This window comes from Prionailurus bengalensis, chromosome A1 (assembly GCF_016509475.1).
Source record: "Prionailurus bengalensis isolate Pbe53 chromosome A1, Fcat_Pben_1.1_paternal_pri, whole genome shotgun sequence".
NCBI classification, from domain to species: Eukaryota; Metazoa; Chordata; class Mammalia; order Carnivora; family Felidae; genus Prionailurus; species Prionailurus bengalensis.
In genome coordinates, this window is record NC_057343.1 from 73,940,291 (window position 1) to 73,958,550 (window position 18,260).

The 18,260-nt window shown below is 44.9% G+C and overlaps 1 protein-coding gene across 2 annotated transcripts; it reads right to left on the reverse strand.

The window, feature by feature from the left end:
- Positions 1 to 1,717: 1,717 nt before the first annotated feature.
- On the reverse strand, positions 1,718 to 16,986 carry POGLUT2 (protein O-glucosyltransferase 2). Of its 2 annotated transcripts, none has more exons than XM_043582706.1 (10): positions 16,446 to 16,986; positions 14,354 to 14,559; positions 14,026 to 14,231; positions 13,162 to 13,239; positions 9,401 to 9,573; positions 9,056 to 9,293; positions 6,631 to 6,840; positions 5,845 to 5,934; positions 3,914 to 4,021; positions 1,718 to 1,950 (listed from the first exon to the last, which is right to left on the reverse strand). In XM_043582706.1, the coding sequence occupies exons 1-10, from the start codon at positions 16,625 to 16,627 to the stop codon at positions 1,933 to 1,935; spliced, it is 1,509 nt and encodes a 502-aa protein (XP_043438641.1). In that variant the 5' UTR covers positions 16,628 to 16,986; the 3' UTR covers positions 1,718 to 1,932. The 2 variants fall into 2 exon arrangements, with proteins under 2 accessions (XP_043438641.1, XP_043438649.1); XM_043582714.1 differs by lacking the exon at positions 16,446 to 16,986 and adding an exon at positions 16,070 to 16,341.
- Positions 16,987 to 18,260: the final 1,274 nt, after the last annotated feature.

The following is an 18,260-nucleotide window of genomic DNA, read 5'->3' on the forward strand; positions in this document are numbered from 1 at the left end:
ATTTACAAAAAGAAAATTCAACTACATTGCTTAGGGAGGAATATGTAGGTGGTAAAACTATAAATAAGTACAGTAAAACCTTGGATTGCGAGTAACTTGTTTTGTGAGTGTTCCACAAGATGAGCAAACATTTCTAATATATTTTAACTTGATACACAGGCAATGTCTTGCAGTACGAGTATTAGGTGATGCCAAACGTCACATGATCACAACTGAGCCAATGGTTCTTGAAGTTCGCTTTGACATACAAGTGCTTTGGATTACAAGCATGTTTCTGGAGTGAATTATGCTCCCAAACCAAGATTTTACTGTACAAGGAAAAGATGATCACAACCGTCACAATCTTGGCCACATGGGAGCAGGTGAGTGGGAGATAATAGGGGGAGAGACAGGGGGAACTTCTAAGGAATAGCAGTGTTCCGTTTCTGAACCTGAGTGGTAATATCCAAGCAAATCAGAGCTAGACAGTAAAGTGGTAAAAAAAAAAAAAATGTTACTCAGGACTATTGCAATCGGGGAAGAGATCTCAGTATAGAACCAGCTCAATTCCAAATACAGTGTGTAAAAGTGGGGATTTACAGCCAAGGAGCAGGGTGGAGGTCAGTGGATAGAAAATTACTAAGAGGATACATCAGGGTTATGGAGGGATTCTGGCAAATCTGACCCAACAGGATTCTTGCTAAGGACAGGCCAATCTGATCAATCACCTAGAGGGGATAGTTGAGGACCAGGAACCCGAATAGATACCAAGAGTGATTGGATGTGGAGGATGGGGATTCTTACTAAATGGACTCAGCAGAGTTTTTGCTGAAACCGTATTTTATAAGGAAGTGCCCAGATGGCCCTTGAAGGCTCAGGAACTTGACTAAACCTTGGCCAAACAAAGAATCTTTGACAATAATTACATGGGTGTTTTCTTGCAATTATTTTCAAAATGCAGATACATGTTTTATAGTCTTCTGTGCATAGGATACATTCCACAATGTAAAAAAAAAACAAAAAACAATAGATTATTTAACTGGAAGATAGATGGAAGGGAGACCATTAGGTAAAGAAATTTAATACACATTATATTATGGTTCAATGTTAGGCTTTTTAGCCTGTTTTTAATTCTCTTAATCACATTTCAGTGATTTTTGGTATTCACCAATTCGATATTCATTGAGCTTTTCTAGTTGTGGGCACCCTTTTAGATGATGTGGAAGATCATGGTCTCTGCAGTCAAATCTCTGCTTAAAGTCTGGTAATGATGAGATCACTAATACCATCAGGTAACTACAGTGGTTCAAGTATACAGATGCAGAGATTTGGAGGAGTGATTTCAGAGATGTGCACCAGACGGTCACTGAGCCAGAAGAGAGTCATGGCACTCCAGACCAAGAGAAAAAATAACCAAGGAAGGTAAGAAATAAGGAACGGACAGAACAGTCCAGCTGGTTTTGCTGGACTGTAAGATGCATACTGGGAAGTGGCAAGAAACTGGATTGCAGATGCAGGCCTTATTAGGTGTATTTTTTGGAATTATGTTTGGTCATGGTGGATGAAATCTCCAAAATAACAGTGGCATGCAGACAGCAGGTCACTGCTTTGTCATATAAAACATGCGTGCACGTAGGTGGTGGCTGCTGTGATGCTCGACACGGAGGCCAGGGCCCAGACTCCCTCTGTGTACTGCTCCACGGTCCAAACACAGCTAATAATTAGCACAACACAGGTCTTTAAAATAAAAGTGGTTTTATTATAAAATTCTAAAACTGTGCTTTAAAGGATGGTCACAGGAATACTGCATAAGAAGAAGAAACATATGTTCATAATCCAATCACAGAGCAGACTTTATATTGTCCACAGAATCAATATTTAAAAAACATTCCTCTATGTCAGTTAAAAAGAGCCTTCAGAGCACCATTATTTGAAGGGAAGGTATTTTGCACATCAGAGTTCATCTTTGGTCTGCAATTAAGAAGCAAAATATTTAGTACCATCAAGAAGTCTTATATGCGTCAAGATAACTTACATTAGTCTGTTAATTATTTTCCCCTAAAGGTGGAAGCAGCGCAAGTGGGCGCTAAAGGTTTGTAGGGCCTGGGACTATGCTCGGAATCCCTCCTGGGGAAAGTCACATTGTATTTTATCGGACTGCTGATGGGGAACACAAACATGTAAGTGTTTGCATTACTGTAAAGGGCTTTGTGTTATGTATCTTATCTGTGAAGGGCTACAGCAGACAAGGAGGAGGAAATTAACAAAGCCTCTAAGTCCACTGGTCAGTGTTGGCACTCCCTAGCATCACTCAGACAAAGATAAAAAATAAAAAAAGAGGACTGGAGAAAGGAAGCCGCCCAGTTTCATTTGGAGCCAACAGAAGTGTTGTGATACCAAATCACAAATTTCATGAGCAGGTACATTTCAATTCTGGAAAATTTTTAAAAGATTTTATTTTTTAAGCATTTTATTTATTTTTTAAGTTATCTCTACACCCAATGTGGGGTCAATCCAAGATGAAGAGTTGCAAGCTCTGCTGACTGAGCCAGGCAGGTGCCCCGAAGTCTAGCAAGTTTTTTTTTTTTTTGGTCAATGGCTTTAACTAATTTAATGAACTTCCAGCACTGACAAGCGTTAACACTGATGAAGAACCGTTTCTGGGTGGGGGTGAGGGGATTGGTTAGTTACTTAGTGGCAAGTCTGCACTCCAAACAAAAAAATGAAATAACCAAAACTGATTTGTAGCACCTGCTGTTGTCATGGTGTCTCTCCCCCACCAGGCAGATTCCAAGGTACCAGAAATTAACTAGTGTGCAAAATTCCTAATATGTAACAGACAGTGAGCTTATATAAACTGATTCTATCATACCACTGGATAGTGGTCACTTAATTCGTTTCAAACCCCCTGTGAGTCAGGCATGATAACTGCCAAATCTGCCTTCTCATTTTTGGTCACAATATCACAGTTTTGAGTTTGTTCTTTTAGAGACATGATGACATTGCTTAAAATAATGTCAAACCAATATATTACATATGTATACGTTTATGTAATATATATGTATACATAGAGTGTAGAGATATACACTACAATTTTATATAGTATATATTCATTCAAACAAAAAGCATTACAATCAAAACAACCCTCCCCTGCCACATCATGTCTTTATACACAACCAGGCACACAATCTGGTGATGGAGACTAGTTCTTGGTCCTAGCCTTGCTATAATCCAGCTGGGTGGTTATGAGCTAAATTCTTCTTTAGGCTTCGTTTTTATAACCATAAGATGAAGGCATTTCCTGGGTGACCCCTAAGGTCCTTTTTTTTTTTTTCTTTTTTAATTTTTAAAAAATATTTTAGTAGGCTCTGTGCCCAACATGGGCCTCAAACTCACAACCCCAAGATGAAGAGTCGCACACTCCACTGACTGAGCCAGCCAGGCGCCCCCCTAAAAGGTCCTTTTAGCCTTACAAGTCTGTGTAAATCTACCATTTGTTAATGAAATCAGTATATATTGGTGGTATGAACAGAGATTGCTCTTAAATGCATAATCTGGTAATATATGAATAATCACGGTCATATATTTTTCATCTCTAAACTGAGATGATGAGTTTTGCCAAAGCCATCTCCCGTGACACATGTGAAAACACTTTTAAAATTATAATCATCTATTCAAAGGCCATGTGAATTCTCACGTTAAAAAAAGGCTCTCTTCCACTTTGCCGGGGGCTCCTGGACTTCTCCCCTACCTGCATCTCAGTGCCCTTTCTCTGGCCATGTTGTTCCCATGGCATCTGCCCCTCCGGTAGACTGAAGGGCAGGCAGGCCCCCAGAGAAGCTCAAATAGTGGCTGCCCGACTGAAGGACTGAAGGGACGGATGAGGACTTGGAACAAGACTAGTTCTTGCTCTGCCACTGCCGGTTCGGGTTACCTGTTTCCTATGGCACGTGCAAGGAAAGAGGTCATCTTCAGTCTGTGCTTCTACCCTCTGCATGCCCTCTCGGATTTGGGGCTCACTCACTTGCAAATTGGCATATTCCTGTGGAAGCAACAAGTCAGAAGTGTGCCTTTTGTAACTCAGAGCACATCCACCAAATCAGATACAGTGGAATTTGCTAGGATATGGTCCTTTTAATTCATATGTGTCAAGTTGTGAGAAGCAAAATTCATCATACTCCCCTTAAACCCCCAATAACAGAGTTTCTGAGAGGTGGCTGTCCTTTGGACACCAGCTGCTGATTGCTACTGCACCTCTTCTTATTCTATCCTTCATTTATTTATTTTTAATGTATTTATTTATTTATTTTTTTGAGAGAGAGACAACCCTGTGTGTGTGGGGGGGGGGGGAGGGGCAGAGAGAAGGGGAGGAACAGAGGAGGGGCGGGGCAGAGAATCCAAAGCGAGCTCTGTGCTGACAGCAGAGAGCCCCCCACTCAGGGCTCAAACTCACAAACTCACAAATTGAGATCATGACCTGAGCCAAAGTCAGATGCTTAACTGAGCCACCCAGGTGCCCCCATCATTTATATGACTTGTACGGTTTTGGTTTTGCCAGCTTCTGCCTTGAAGTGAAAATAATTGTGCACACGGTCTGCCCTCGACTGCGAATTTGAGGCTAGAAGATATTTCCACCATGGCTTGCACAGCTCGGCCACCACCTTGATCTATCATCCGCCTGCTGTGTGTTAGGCTCTGGGTCAGGTGATGATGCTCTAGGAAATGTAATCCGAATGACTGAGCACAAGCCTGTGGACCTTGAGGAATTCAGACAGTAAATCTTCCACTTCACCCTCTCCGTCCCTTCACCAGCCCCTGGGAAGGTTAGAAAGGGGGAGGAGCCAGTGCAGACCAGAAACAGATCAACTGTTCTGGAGTGGAGTCTAAGATTTGGGGCTCAATACCTGCAATTTTGAGATTAAAAAAAAATCTTAATTTAGATCTAGTAGTATCATTAGGAAATTACTTGTTACTACTGCATTTTTTATTTTTTTATCTTTAATTTTTTTTTAACTATTGCATTTTTTATATTTTATTTTTTATTATCTTTAATTTTTTTAACTACTGCATTTTTTAAAGTTTTTAGTATCTTTAAGTTTTTTTAACTACTGCATTTTTAAAATTTTTTATTAGCTTTAATTTTTTTAACTACTGCATTTTTTAAAAATACCCTTTTAAGTTGTCAGATATACTTTGATTATAATCCCTAAATGCTTAGGCCCATGAAAACAGTTTCCAAGAGAAGCCATGGCTCATATGGAGTATAGGTCAGAAGACACTGGGCACTGTTTAGACAAAGAAATGGTAAAGCAGCGGCAAGATTGTACAAAGAGCAGGGGCGCCTGGGTGGCTCAGTCGGTTAAGCGGGTAAGCCTCCAACTTTGGCTCAGGTCACGATCTCACAATTTGTGGGTTTGAGCCGCACATCAGGCTCTGTGCTGACAGCTCAGAGCCTGGACCCTGCTTCTGATTCTGCGTCTCCCTCTCTCTCTGGCCCCCCCCCCCCCCACTCTCCTCTCTCAAAAATAAATACTAAAAAAAAATAAAAAAAAAAAAAAGATTGTACGAAGAGAAAATACAGATCCATGCACAATAACTTGGCAGGATCAGAGGCCAATTTCTTATCCACACAATAGAGTGCTAACATAAATACTTTCCCCATAATGTTGTAGCATTCTTGTCTAGCTAATGTCGGGTTTGTACTATTTTCTTTATGATTTGATGTTGGTCCCTGGTTTTTGCCCACAGAGAAGTGTATGTATCTCTTTATATTAATATACTTTTAGAAACTATTACGTGAAATGTTATTTGCTCTTAACATGCCCAACTGCAAACAGTATGTCTGTTTTCTTAGAAAATACTGACCTGGAAAAGTTTAAAATAATAACAGAATATGTCATCGCCCATGAGATTATTTCTTGCAAATTCCTGTCCTGCTTTTGCTATCTTCTTTGCCTGTGGGAACAATGACAACACAAAGTCCCTTAATGAAACATGTTTTTTTCCCCGTGCACACATATGCAAACTGATCTTCAGGGTACATGTATCCTGGGACAATGGCAGGAAAAATCTTTGAGGGTAGTGTTATGTGGTAAAGGGAACATTTAACAACAGTACGTTCAAATTAAAGGGAGGTTTTTTTTTAGAGTTGAAAGTTTGAGGAATCATACTGGACCTTCTAGAATGAAGCCTCTCTTGCAGAGAGAAGGCACACATTAAATGAGGTAACAATGACTTTGTAAAGTAAATGCAAGACAAAGCTTAACTGCCTTAACAATTCTCAGCAATTTTCCTGAAGTTTACTTCATGCAATCCTGCAGGAACTTTTTCTTCCTGCCCGTTTGAACATTTTCATATTGTTAGTAAAGGGGAGGCAGTGCCTGAGGCTCTGATCAACCTGACCGAAAAAAGAGAGAGCATCCTCAAGGCCAACCTCTAGCTTTTTATCTCAAATGCAGAGTGGACAGTTAATCCAGACCCCATGCCGGCGTTCACCCTGAGGGGGACAGATGTGCTACGGGGGTGGGGGGGTGGGGGGGCGTGGCCTCCCACTGAGAGGGAAGGGTGTATGGCTCAGCATCCGGGATGCTCTTCGGGCACAAGACATTTAAAACGAGCCCGTGACGGTGGGGCAGGAGAGACTGACCTTACCTCTTCATCATGATCTTTTGCCCATTTAAGTTTTTCCAGGAGATCGCTCAGGTTGCTTTTCACTGGAATGTAGTGCTTCCATGGCTGCAGCTCATTGTAAAAGTGCTCGTAGTAGATGGAGTCCTGCTTCAGCACAACACTGTCACCGACGAGGAGGTACGGCAGGCGATACGCTGCGACAGTGCCATCAACGTTTATTTGGTACTTGTGCTGAAAAACAGCAGAAGAGAAGCCTCCATCACACTTCCCTTCTCCACTCTCTTTACTCCCTCCTCTTTCCGCACTTGAAGCCTCATCATTGGCAGACACGAACTGGCCAGATTTTGCCCTCTGCCTTGGCCGTGGAGTAAGTGCTATCATATTGACACCTGGCCTAGAGGTAAAGGCTTATTGTGATGCTCTCCCAAATTTCACAAGGGGGCCACAAGTCTAACATTAGAGCAGACAGTACAATACTAAGACTGCTGTCCAAAGGCCACAACCTAGGAAAGATAGGCTTATCGTGATTTTGTAATCCCTCTAATACTTTACTGATCACGTATGAGCACCTAAGCATGGTAGCCTATGCCATATTAACCGTACCTTTTAATTTTTTTTTAAGAGAGAGAGAGTGGGGGAGGGGCAGAGAGAGAGAGAGAGAGAGAGAGAGAGAATATCCCAAGCAGGCTCCATGCTCAGTGTGGAGTCTTATGCAGGGCTCGATCACACAACTGTGAGATCATAACCTGAGTAGAAATCAAGAATCATGGGGCGCCTGGGTGGCGCAGTCGGTTAAGCGTCCGACTTCAGCCAGGTCACGATCTCGCGGTCCGTGAGTTCGAGCCCCGCATCAGGCTCTGGGCTGTGGCTCAGAGCCTGGAGCCTGTTTCCAATTCTGTGTCTCCCTCTCTCTCTGCCCCTCCCCTGTTCATGCTCTGTCTCTCTCTGTCCCAAAAAATAAATAAACATTGAAAAAAAAAATTTTTAAAAAAAGAATCAGACGCTTCACTGACTGAGCCACCCAGGTGCCCCAACCATACCTTTTAAACATCAGATGGCCACACACAAGTCTTGAGAAAATTAACAAGCGTATATGCAAGAGCAGCTATGAATACAAATATGCCTAGAGCCATGGTAACAATTACTCTCTAGCTGTAGCAAGTGCAAAGGCCTGGCACAACACCCACTGATGAGGGATGGCTGGCAACCTCTCTTTCTTTCACAAGTCTTGGTGAAATGCATACGGAGGAAGTGATGACAATTCAACTTACGGCCTTATTTAGGACTTCCTGCTGCCGTGGAACCTATCCAAAGAAAACCTGGCCACAGGTGCAGATAGAGCTGACGAATCACTTACTTTCCCACATTCCGAGGACAGGTGAGTACCTTTTGTCCACCTTTCATTCCATGACATGGGTCTTTAAAAACCACTTAGTGGCTTAGGGGTGCCTGGGGGGCTCAGTTGGTTGAGCATCTGACTCTTGACTTCAGCTCAGGTCATGATCTCGTGGTTTGTGGGTTTGAGCCCTGTGTCAGCTGTGTTGACAGCGTGGAGCCTGCTTGGGATTCTCTCTCCCCGCCCCCCCCTCTGCCCCTACCCCACTTGCTCTCTCTTTCTCAAAATAAATAAACTTAAAAAAAATTAAAAAAAAACCACTTAGTGGTTTAGAGAATAGGGCAGCGTCCCACTGCCTAGAAGAAGGAGTTAGAAAAAGGATCCCTCCACAGGAAAAAAGAGCAGTCCACATTTTAGACACAGAAAGGTCTCCCTAATCTCCAGGATTCCCAGGCAGATCATTTGCATGGGTTTCAAGACACTTCCCCATCAGAAAGTCTGATGTGAGATACTTGGTTTATCTCTTCTTTAGACTGTTACCATGCTCTGGGGAGAAGAATTTGTAAAATCACATACATGTATTTATTAATAAGAAAGGATTTGGAGCTGAAATGTGCTTACCTTGAGGGTGAGTTGGGGAAAAAATTCTAGCCCTACCCAGGCCCAAAGCTTCCTCGATGCATATATTTTTAAAATTTATGTATTTATTTTGAAAGAGAGTGAAGGAGAGAGAGAGAGAGAGAGAGCAGGGGAGGGGCGGAGAGAGAAAGGGAGAGAGAATCCCAAGCAGGCCCTGTACTGTCAGCACAGAGCCCCATTTGGGGCTTGGACTCACGAACCGTGAGATCATGACCTGAGCCAAAACCAAGAGTCAGACGCTTAACCACCTGAGCCACCCAGGCCTCCCTCCCTTGATGCATGTTTAATGTCAAGTCTGGGTACCTTGTACCCCTCACGCTGCCAAAGTGGTCCCCAGGGCCTCATGCCTTGATGTTCGCTAAATTTTGTGCTCACCTCTTTCACCCCCTAGAATTTATAGGCCTCAGTTTCCTTCCCCCAAATGAAGACATTTGGAAAAACAGAAAGGATTGGACACAATTGATGTCATACCTTGAAGAAATCAAAAAATGAAATGTGTTTCACGATAGGACCATATAGGCTTTCATCATGTTTAAAGAAGAAGAAGTTGGTGAAGGCAGCGTCTATAAGTTCTGGGTGTTTCCTGCTGAGCTTAACCAGTTCCAGTCTCTCTTTGCGACTGTCTCGCCCTCTCCAGACAGCGGTGGAGTTCTTGCTTTCCCAGGGAGGACCTGTGTTAGCTTGCACAGACATCATATCCAGACTTACTCTGGAAGACAAAAAGTGCAACAGATTTTCCTCCCAAACCGTCACATTGCAAAGGCTGCTGGGAAAGAACTCACCAAGGCTCTGGGTCACCTTAGACCCATCTCTCACCGGCCCATGGTTTCTAGAACAGAGTCAGTCAGGTCGTAGGTAGGCATCACGATATCCTTGGAATCCGTGGAGCCACACCAGGAAAAGATTGGATGGATGTGCGAGGTGGATTTCTTTTTTTCCAAAGGCCAGTCTCCCAGATTAACGAAAAACTCCACATCTGGCATCTTCACCTGGAAAAAGAAAGTGAAGAGCTTATTTACATTCGTTGCAGTGGATAATAGCATCCATGGATCCATGTGTTGGGAAAGGCAGCCTCGTGCAGTCTTGCAGCCCCTGCCTGGTCACAGAAGAATGGGAAGAACGGGTCTCGGGTCTGGAACACTTCTTTACCAAGAAATGGAGCCCTCACAGTCTGGGCTGCACTCACCTCCTTGCGAGGGAATGTGCTTCATGTTCTGCTGAAGTGCAGGTGCCCCCGGCCCTCAGGCTGCCCCCAGCTCCCTGTGCTTGAGACCCCACAGGGAGCGGTCAGGGAGCTAGGCTGCGACACGAACTGAGGTGCACACAGCCATAGTGCAGGGACTGCCACCCAGCAAGGGACGGGATGTCGTTCCCTCTCTGCAAGGAAGCGCTACACCCCCTGCCCCGTGGTGTGCACGCTGTCCTGTTCTCAGCCACCTCGAATCCTGCACTGGTTCCTTCCTCAGTGGCATTTCTCTGCCTTTTCACTTTGGCTGCATTCCTGTAATGTTCTATCCTGCAGCACAGCCAGACCACCCGGGGAGCAGGGAAACACAAATGAGAAATCCTACCAGATGAAAGGCCAGCTTTACAAGCTTCAGGTAATGATAATTAGGCCAATTTGAATAGTGAGTGATTTTTCACAATACTGTATACCTCAGTATACTAGATTTCCTTTCTGTGGTGCCTCCACAGTGGCCAATAGGCTTGCTTCAAAAAGGGATGAAGGGCGCCTGCATGGCTCAGTTGGGTAAGCGTCCGACTCTTGATGTCAGCTCAGGTCATGATCTGACGGTGGTGAGATTGAGCCCCAGCCCTGCGTTGGGCTTCGGGCTGGGCATGGAGCCTGCTTAAGATTCTGTCTCCCTCTGAGCCTCTCCCCCACTCGTGCTCTTTCTCTCTCTCTCTCAAATTAAAAAAAAAAACAAACACCAAAAAAACATTCTCTCTTGCCCTTCCCCTCCTTGCATGTACTTTCCTTCTCTCTCTTTCTCTCTTTCAAAAGAAAAGTTGGGGGGGGGAATGAAATGACAAAGGTAATTTCGGTTTTAATGCTGCCAAGAGACTCTGTGATGATCAAAGAGAGAAAGAATTACTGGAAAACAATTAGAACACAAAAAATTACAAAAAAGAACTTGGGACTCTACCCTTCATTCCTGGTTAATGAGCCAGACATTCCCATTTAAAAAATACACCCCAGGTAGGTAGGTGGTGGGACCAGACTCTAAACTCTGGAAGCCGGACACAAAAGCTGGCACTCCAAGCTAGGCTGCTTCTACCAACAAGTGGCACAGACATGTTCAAAGATCCTGGTTTTATATCAAGCCACAGGTAAATGTTTGGGGTAAACATCGATATATGTGTGCATGTGTGTGTGTGTGTGTATATATATATATATATATTTTTTTTTTTGGAGAGAGAGAAATAGAGAGTGCAAGCCTGTGATTGGGACAGGGGCAGAGGGAGAGACAGAATCCCAAGCAGGCTACACGCTCAGCTCAAAGCCTGACATGGGGCTGGATCTCACGACCCTGAGATCATGACCTGAGCTGAAATCAAGAGTCAGATACTTAACTGACTGAGCCACCCAGGCACCCCAAGACCTACTTTTTAGGCAAGAACTGTTGTGGTCAGTCTGAGAAGCATCTTGAGAAGTTGGAGTCCCAAAGGGCAGTATTTTTTTACATTCTTTCTCAACATTGTTCTGTAATATTTTCATGTTCTTTTTTTAAAATTTATTTAAAAAATTTTATTCTCAAGTTAGTTAACTTAGTGTAGTTTGGCTTTAGGAGTAGAACCTAGTGATTCATCTCTTATATACAACACCCAGTGCTCATCCCAACAAGTGCCCTCCTTAATGCCCATCACCCAATTACCCCACCGCTATCAACCCTCAGTTTGTTCTCTGTATTTAAGAGTCTCTTATGGTTTGCCTCCCTCTCTGTGTCTTATTTTTCTTTCCCTTCCCCTGTGATCTTCTGTTAAGTTTCTCAAATTCCACATATGAATGAAATCACATGATATCTGTCTTTCTCTAAAGGACTTATTTTGCTTAGCATAATACCCTCCAGTTCTATCCACATTGTTGCAAATGGCAAGATTACATTCTTTTTCAATGCTGAGTAATATTCCGTTTTATATATATATATATATATATATATATATATATATATATATATATTTTTTTTTTTTTTTCCCTCCAGAGTGGCTGCACCAGTTTGCATTCATGAGTTTGCATTCACAGCAGTGCACGAGGGTTCCCCTTTCTCCACATCCTTGCCAACATCTGTTGTTGCCTGAGTTGTTAATTTTAGCCATTCTGACTGGTGTGAGGTGGTATCTCATTGTGGTTTTGATTTCCTGATGATGAGTGATGTTAAGCATCTTTTCATGTGTCTGTTGGCCATCTGGATAAGTCTTCTTTGGAAAAGTGTCTGTTCATGGCTTCTGCCCATTTCTTCACTGGATAAATTTTTTTTGGGGGGGCAGAGTGTTGAGTTTGGTAAGATCTTTATAGATTTTGGATACTAACCCTTTATCTTGTATGTCATTTGCAAATATCTGAAGGGCAGTCTTACTTTTCCATGGATTGATACACGTGCAAGGAAAACTTGGCAGCACCCTGATGTCTTAGCTTAAAGGAGGCAGAATACGCATGCTATGTAGCCACCTATGTTCAGGATGAACTCACTATAAATGCTATGCAATTCTGAGAAGATACTATGATTTCCCATGAGTAATTCAATCAAGATGTAGACACAGATTATCTAATAAATTGTTATTAAGCAACTGGTAACAAATGTGGGTAGAGCTTTTCGTATCGGCCATTTTACTATCACGGTCAGGTTCTCCACCAGAACCCTGCTGAAAGCTCATTATACCAAGGAACAGGATTCAACAGACGATGTCTTCTTTGGGCTCAAAGTAGGTTGAGTATTAAGCTAACTTTATTTTAAGACATTTTCCCTTCAAAAGTATTGTTATCGATCGAATTCTGTCCCCTACAAAAGATAAGCAAAAGTCCCAAACCCCAGTATCTCAGAAAGACCTTTTTTGGAAATAGGGTTGTTGCAGTTATAATTAGTTAAGCTGAGGTCATACTGGAGTAGGGTGGGCCCTGATTCAATACGACTGGTGTCCTTAGAAGAGAGAGACACGCAGGGAAGGCTGTGCGATGATGGGGCAGAGGCTGGAGTGATGTGGCTGCAAACCAAGGAGCGCCAAGGATGGCCGGCACGCCACGAGAAGCAGGGGGAGGAAGGAAGGGTCCTCCCCTACAGCTCTCAGGAGGGTCGGGGTGGGGGCAAGGCCCTGCTGACACTTTGCTCTCAGACTTGTAACCTCCAGAACTGCAAGAGAACAAAAATTTCTGCTGTTTTACGTCTCCAAGCTCGCAGTACTTTGTGACGGCAACAGTAGGAAATGAATGCAGGTATTCTCCAGGACATAAAGCTTAAGAATAGTATTTTAAATAAGGTTCCAGGATAGAGTACCACTGAAGCTGTTATTTTTAAAAATTATATTGTAAAACCTGGGCTGAAAGTGTCTTTACCTGAGAGGAAAAAAAAAAAACTTACTTTTCTAGTCAGAGAAAGTAGTATGGCATCCATGAAAATTCTAAAGCCTACATGTTCACCGTGAGTCTTGATGTAAACCTAAAAGAGAAATGAACACTTATTACATTAATCTAACAGGACTGGCAGACTTCAATGAGGTAAAGTATATCACAATGATCTTTAGAATGATTTAAAACAATTTTTTTACTATTTATTTATTTTTGAGAGAGACAGAACGTGAGTTGGGGAGGATCAGAGAGAGAGGGAGACACAGAATCTGAAGCAGACTCCAGGCTCAGAGCTGTCAGCACAGAGCCCGACGTGGGGCTCGAACTCACGAATTGTGAGATCGTGACCTGAGCCGAAGTTGGACACTTAACCGACTGAGCCACCCAGGCACCCCAGAATTATGTATTAAAAATATTTTTTTTTTTAAAGTTTATTTATTTATTTTCAGAGAGAGAGAGAGAGAGAGAGAGAGAGAGAGAGAGAGAGAGCACGCGCGCAGGGAAGGGACAGAGGGAGAGGGAGACCGAGAATTCCAAGCAGGCTCTGAACTGGCAACACGGAGCCTGATGTGGGGCTCGAACTCACAAACTGTGAGATCATCCTGTGAGCTGAAACCAAGAGTCAGACGCTTAACCAACTGAGCCACCCAGGTGCCCCTTAAAAGATTTTTATTTCTAAGTAACCTCTACACCCAACATGGGGTTCAAATCCACAACCCCCGGATCAAGAGTCACATGCTCCACCCACTGAACCAGCCAGCTCCTCATTGAATGATACTTAATAAAACTCAGTAGCTACTTAGAGCCAAAAGGTCAAAGGAAAACAAAACAAAATAAAAAAAAGTCACCAAGTCAAACAAGCAAACCTTAATTGTACCTTGTTGTCCTTCAAGGTATAATGACACAAGCTTTGTCTTTGTCCAAATCTTTTTGGGATTTCTGCTGCAATCTTTTCCGGATCGACCGTAGGAAAATGTGCCAGATCTTTCTGAATCTGAGTTATGGTCTCTGGGCAGTTCATCTCCTGCAACCAGGCTGCACTATCTTCCAAAGGACAATCACAGTTTTCATGGTAAACTGGCCCTGATTACACACAAGTAACAAAATATCACCGTAACAATTTCACTCACCATTCAAAACACGTAACAAATATCCATTATATGGCTTCATTAACACTGTTGTTGTAAAATTATATTCCAAATTACCTTTTAAAATATATGGAGATTTGGCAACATGTTGACCTTGGAATTTAACTTCTACCTTCAGGTTTTGGTAGCTTGCATACATTCTGTATCTTACTATGAAGGACCCATCCTTCCGATCTAAAACCTGGACTCCAACTCTAGTGAACTGCTCTTCTGGTGCTGAGATTTTAATTTGGAACACCTTTTCACCTGGAGAAGATGTGAACCTGTCACGGGAAGAACAGTAAGATATAAAGATTATTTTAAGGCACAAATGCACAAAGATTCTGCTCTCCAGTCTGTCAGCCTTACTCTTTTTCTCAAACTCTCCCCCTAACATATATGCTTGCTGCCTCTCTCATATGCTTGTAGTGCCGGAATGAATGTGATGGATCAGAGATTTAAGAAAAAGAAGAGGATGGCAGAAGGCCACAATAACATAAACATTTCATTAGAAAATTTCAAGGGAATATCTAAAGGCTACATATTCATGTAAACATAGAACCCACTTACGCATTCCACATATAAACATATTCTTGGGGTGCCTGGGTGGCTCAATAGGTTGAGTGTTTGGCTCTTGTTTCCAGCTCAGGTCATGGTCCCAAGGTTGTGGGATCAAGCCCCGCGTTGGGTTCTATGCTGAGTGTGGAGCCCGCTGAATATTCTGTCTCTCCCTAAAACAAAACCAAAAACCAAAACACACACACACACACACACACACACACACACACACACACACACACAAACCCTCTTGTCCACCTACTATTTATTTCATGCATCTGGAAATTTGTGGTCAAATGGTGCCTGTAAAGATAACAACCTTTTGAAAAATCTCTTTCAATGATTCTTTCTTTTTCTTTTTTTTCTTCTCTCTCTCCCTCTCTTCCTTTCTTTCTTAGAGAGAGGGTGCATGTGGGCAAGGGGCAGAGAGAGAGAGAGAGAGAGAGAGAGAGAGAGAGAGAGAGAGAAGAGAGAGAATCCCAAGCAGGTTCCACACTGTTAGCATAAGCCTTTGGTGGGCCGAACCCATGAACCCCGTGAGTTCATGACCTGAGCTGAAACTAAGAGGCCCGTGGTCAAGCGACTGAGCCACCCAGGCTCCCCTAAAAGTTTTTTTTAAGTGAGTGTTTCCGCTATTAAGATTGTTAAAATGGTATTTAGTTTCCCCAATTGTTATACCCAAGTGACGCAATTGATAACTTTTTTTTTTTTTTCTGCTTTGGAAAACTTCCTGTAAGTTTTTCTTGGAATACCCAAGATGTTTTTTTTTCCCCTTACAAAATATATGTGGTCAGCATCCTCGAATAACAAAAAGACAATCATTTCACAGAAGTATGTGAATTCTAATTTATTTTATTTTTATTTTAGGGAGAGAGAGAGAGACAGAGCATTTTATTTATTTCTATTTCTATTTTAGGGAGAGGGGCAGAGGGAAGGAGAGAGAGAATCGTAAGCAGGCTCCATATTGAGTGTGGAGCCTGACTCCAGGCTTGATCCTAGGACCCTGAGATCTTGACCTCAGCTGAAAGCTCTCCTGACTGAACTGAGCCACCCAAGTGCCCCAGAAGTATGTGAATTTTAAAAGTCCGTTTTAAGTTATCATCTTAATGGTTGAATTCAAAGGAATGCAATAATGTTTGTTACAAACACACAGGAGACTCACACTGATACTTTCCCTCTTAACTGTAAAGTTTCAAATAGTGTTTCATTTTTCTCTGTGTTTCAAAACTCGCTCACCTGCAGAAGTCTACCTGAAAGCAGAGGGCAGCACCAGAGAGGGATGAACCAACCGACTTTTTCACAGCTGGGTGTGTACATTCCTTACAACAGCTTAAGCAAAAGTAGGTAGAAACACAACTTCCAGCAAAGTGCAGAGGCTTTGTCTCCCCTGTCAGAATATCTAGGAGAAGAGGGAATCCGGAAACATTTCTAAAGCTACAGGGAAAAATTGATTGGGATGGGGAAAGACTGTTACAACCGCATGTGGATAGCATCCAAATATCCTGGAATTTAAACCGCTGTGGAAAAACCTTGGGCGGATAAAAAAAAAAAAAAAGGGAGAAACGGTCCATTTTCACTGCATTCCAAAATAGGGAGCCGTTTCTGGACTTACTTATTTCCTGACGTATCCACCGCCTGAATGTAGAAATAGCGAGCGGGAAGCACGACAGCTGCCTTCAGCCCGGGTCCCCATACTTCGCTCTTCTCCGGACTCAGTCGCCTCTCTCCGCCGGTCTCGGCAAGTGCTGGCACTGTCCCCAGAAAGAAGCAGTAAAGCAGCAAAATGCTAAACATTTACAAGACCGACTCTCGAAATGATCCACGGATAAATGAAGTGGAAGAAGTGGACGGGACCAGCGGCGGCTTGGGCAGGGGCACGTTGGCCGATCGCAGCAGGAAACACGACTCCAAAAGGGTGTCGCTTGCTGGGCTGGGCAGGCGCGCGGGTCTCCTCTCTCCCCCAGGACAGTCACAGGCGGATCGCTGGCTGGTCCGGCTGAAGGATGCCACCCGTTCCAAACACGCTGCTCCTCTTTCTCCCGACAATGATAAACTTGCGTTGCTCTTACAACTGGAGCATCCTTGGGGGCGAATCGGTCTCAGGCTCCAGCCCAAGGGGCAGGGCGAGGGGATTGGCCCGCGTGTCGCCGGGCTGAGTAAGGCCCTCTCCAAGTGGATGGCGCGGTGGCGTTCGTGCTCCACGGCTTCCTGGGACATGTAGTTCGCGATAGGACTAGCGGAAATCCTGCCAGGTTTTACCTACTCTCACTCGTTTATTTACTTTGCGGTCACCGCTTACATACAAGGTGCCCAACAGAGGGGCATGCGGGGGCACAGCTAAGAGTAAAGAAAAAAAATTGTCACCATACCCTCCGCACGTGCAGAGGGCAGGTATTATAAAACACGATGAAAGGAAGGTGTTGTCAATGATATCTGACAACCGGTCGCCGGGCACAGCCGTCCAGGGCGCTGTCCCCGCGCGCTCCAATGGGACGAGAGACGCCAGCCCCAGGGTAACTGGAGGCACGTCGCGGGCAGCGCGCGGGAAGCTGTGATCCGGGTCCGGTGCCGGCTCTGCGGCGGCCGCAGCGACTCGACCCCGCCGGACAGGCCGAGAGGTACCCGGGGCTGTGGGCCGGGCGGAGGTGGCTGCGGGCTGCTGTGCGCCCAGCGCGCGGGGCCATCCGCCCGGCACTCGCGCGCCGCGGGCAGGGCCTGCTGTTGCCCGCCTGTCCTGGGCGCCGCCTGTGGCCGCCTGGGTTGCCGGGGGCCGTGGGCTCCCTGGAGCCCCGTGGCCGTCCGAGCGGTGGCCACTGCATCCGTGCCCGTCCTCCTCCTGGGAAAAAGTGGGGTGAAGAGCTGGGCCGCAACATGGGGGGAGTGTTAGGGAGATGAGGGGCGAGTGCTCTCGGGAACAAAGCCCGATTTGGAGATGTCCGCGTGGATACCGGTGGCTCCTGCCTGGCGCGGGTGTCCACGCCACGCCGGGCAGGGCCTGGCCGGGAGCGCGCCGTGGCCGTCCCTTCTTCCCCGCACGTCTGCCCCTTGGCCGGGGGTGGGGGGGGGGGGAGGTCACCAGGAGGGGTCACGGAGCTCAGGTATCGGACCCAGAGCCTCCAGCTCTCCCTCCCACTTCCCTCTCGGGACCTCTGCCAGCTGCCCGGAAAACCCAGACCCGCCGGGGGGCTCCGCGGGCAAAAGCTGGCCTGGGTGGGCGTCCAGGCGGGGCTCGTCTGTTTTTTAATTTTTTGCAATTGTCTTGAGTATCGATTTCAACTGGTGCATTCAGAGCTCAAATAGGCGACTCCCTCCTGGCCCGGGGGCAGTAACTGACGCGTCCCACCCGCCCTGGAGCGTCGAGAGTCCGGAACCTCCCGCGGCCCCGGGCGGGTTGGAGGCGATCACCCCGCGGGCGTCCGCAGCGCTC

Bases quoted from the DNA above. Each gene is read 5' to 3' on its own strand.
- POGLUT2 (XM_043582714.1), bottom strand. From the start codon at position 16,326: ATGCTATCCACATGCGGTTGTAACAGTCTTTCCCCATCCCAATCAATT. The intron at 9,294-9,400 runs GTGAGAGATGGG...TTTGTCTTCCAG, and splicing joins GTTCTAGAAACCATGGGCCG to AGTAAGTCTGGATATGATGT. The intron at 5,935-6,630 runs GTAAGGTCAGTC...TTGTTCCCACAG, and splicing joins CAAAAGATCATGATGAAGAG to GCAAAGAAGATAGCAAAAGC.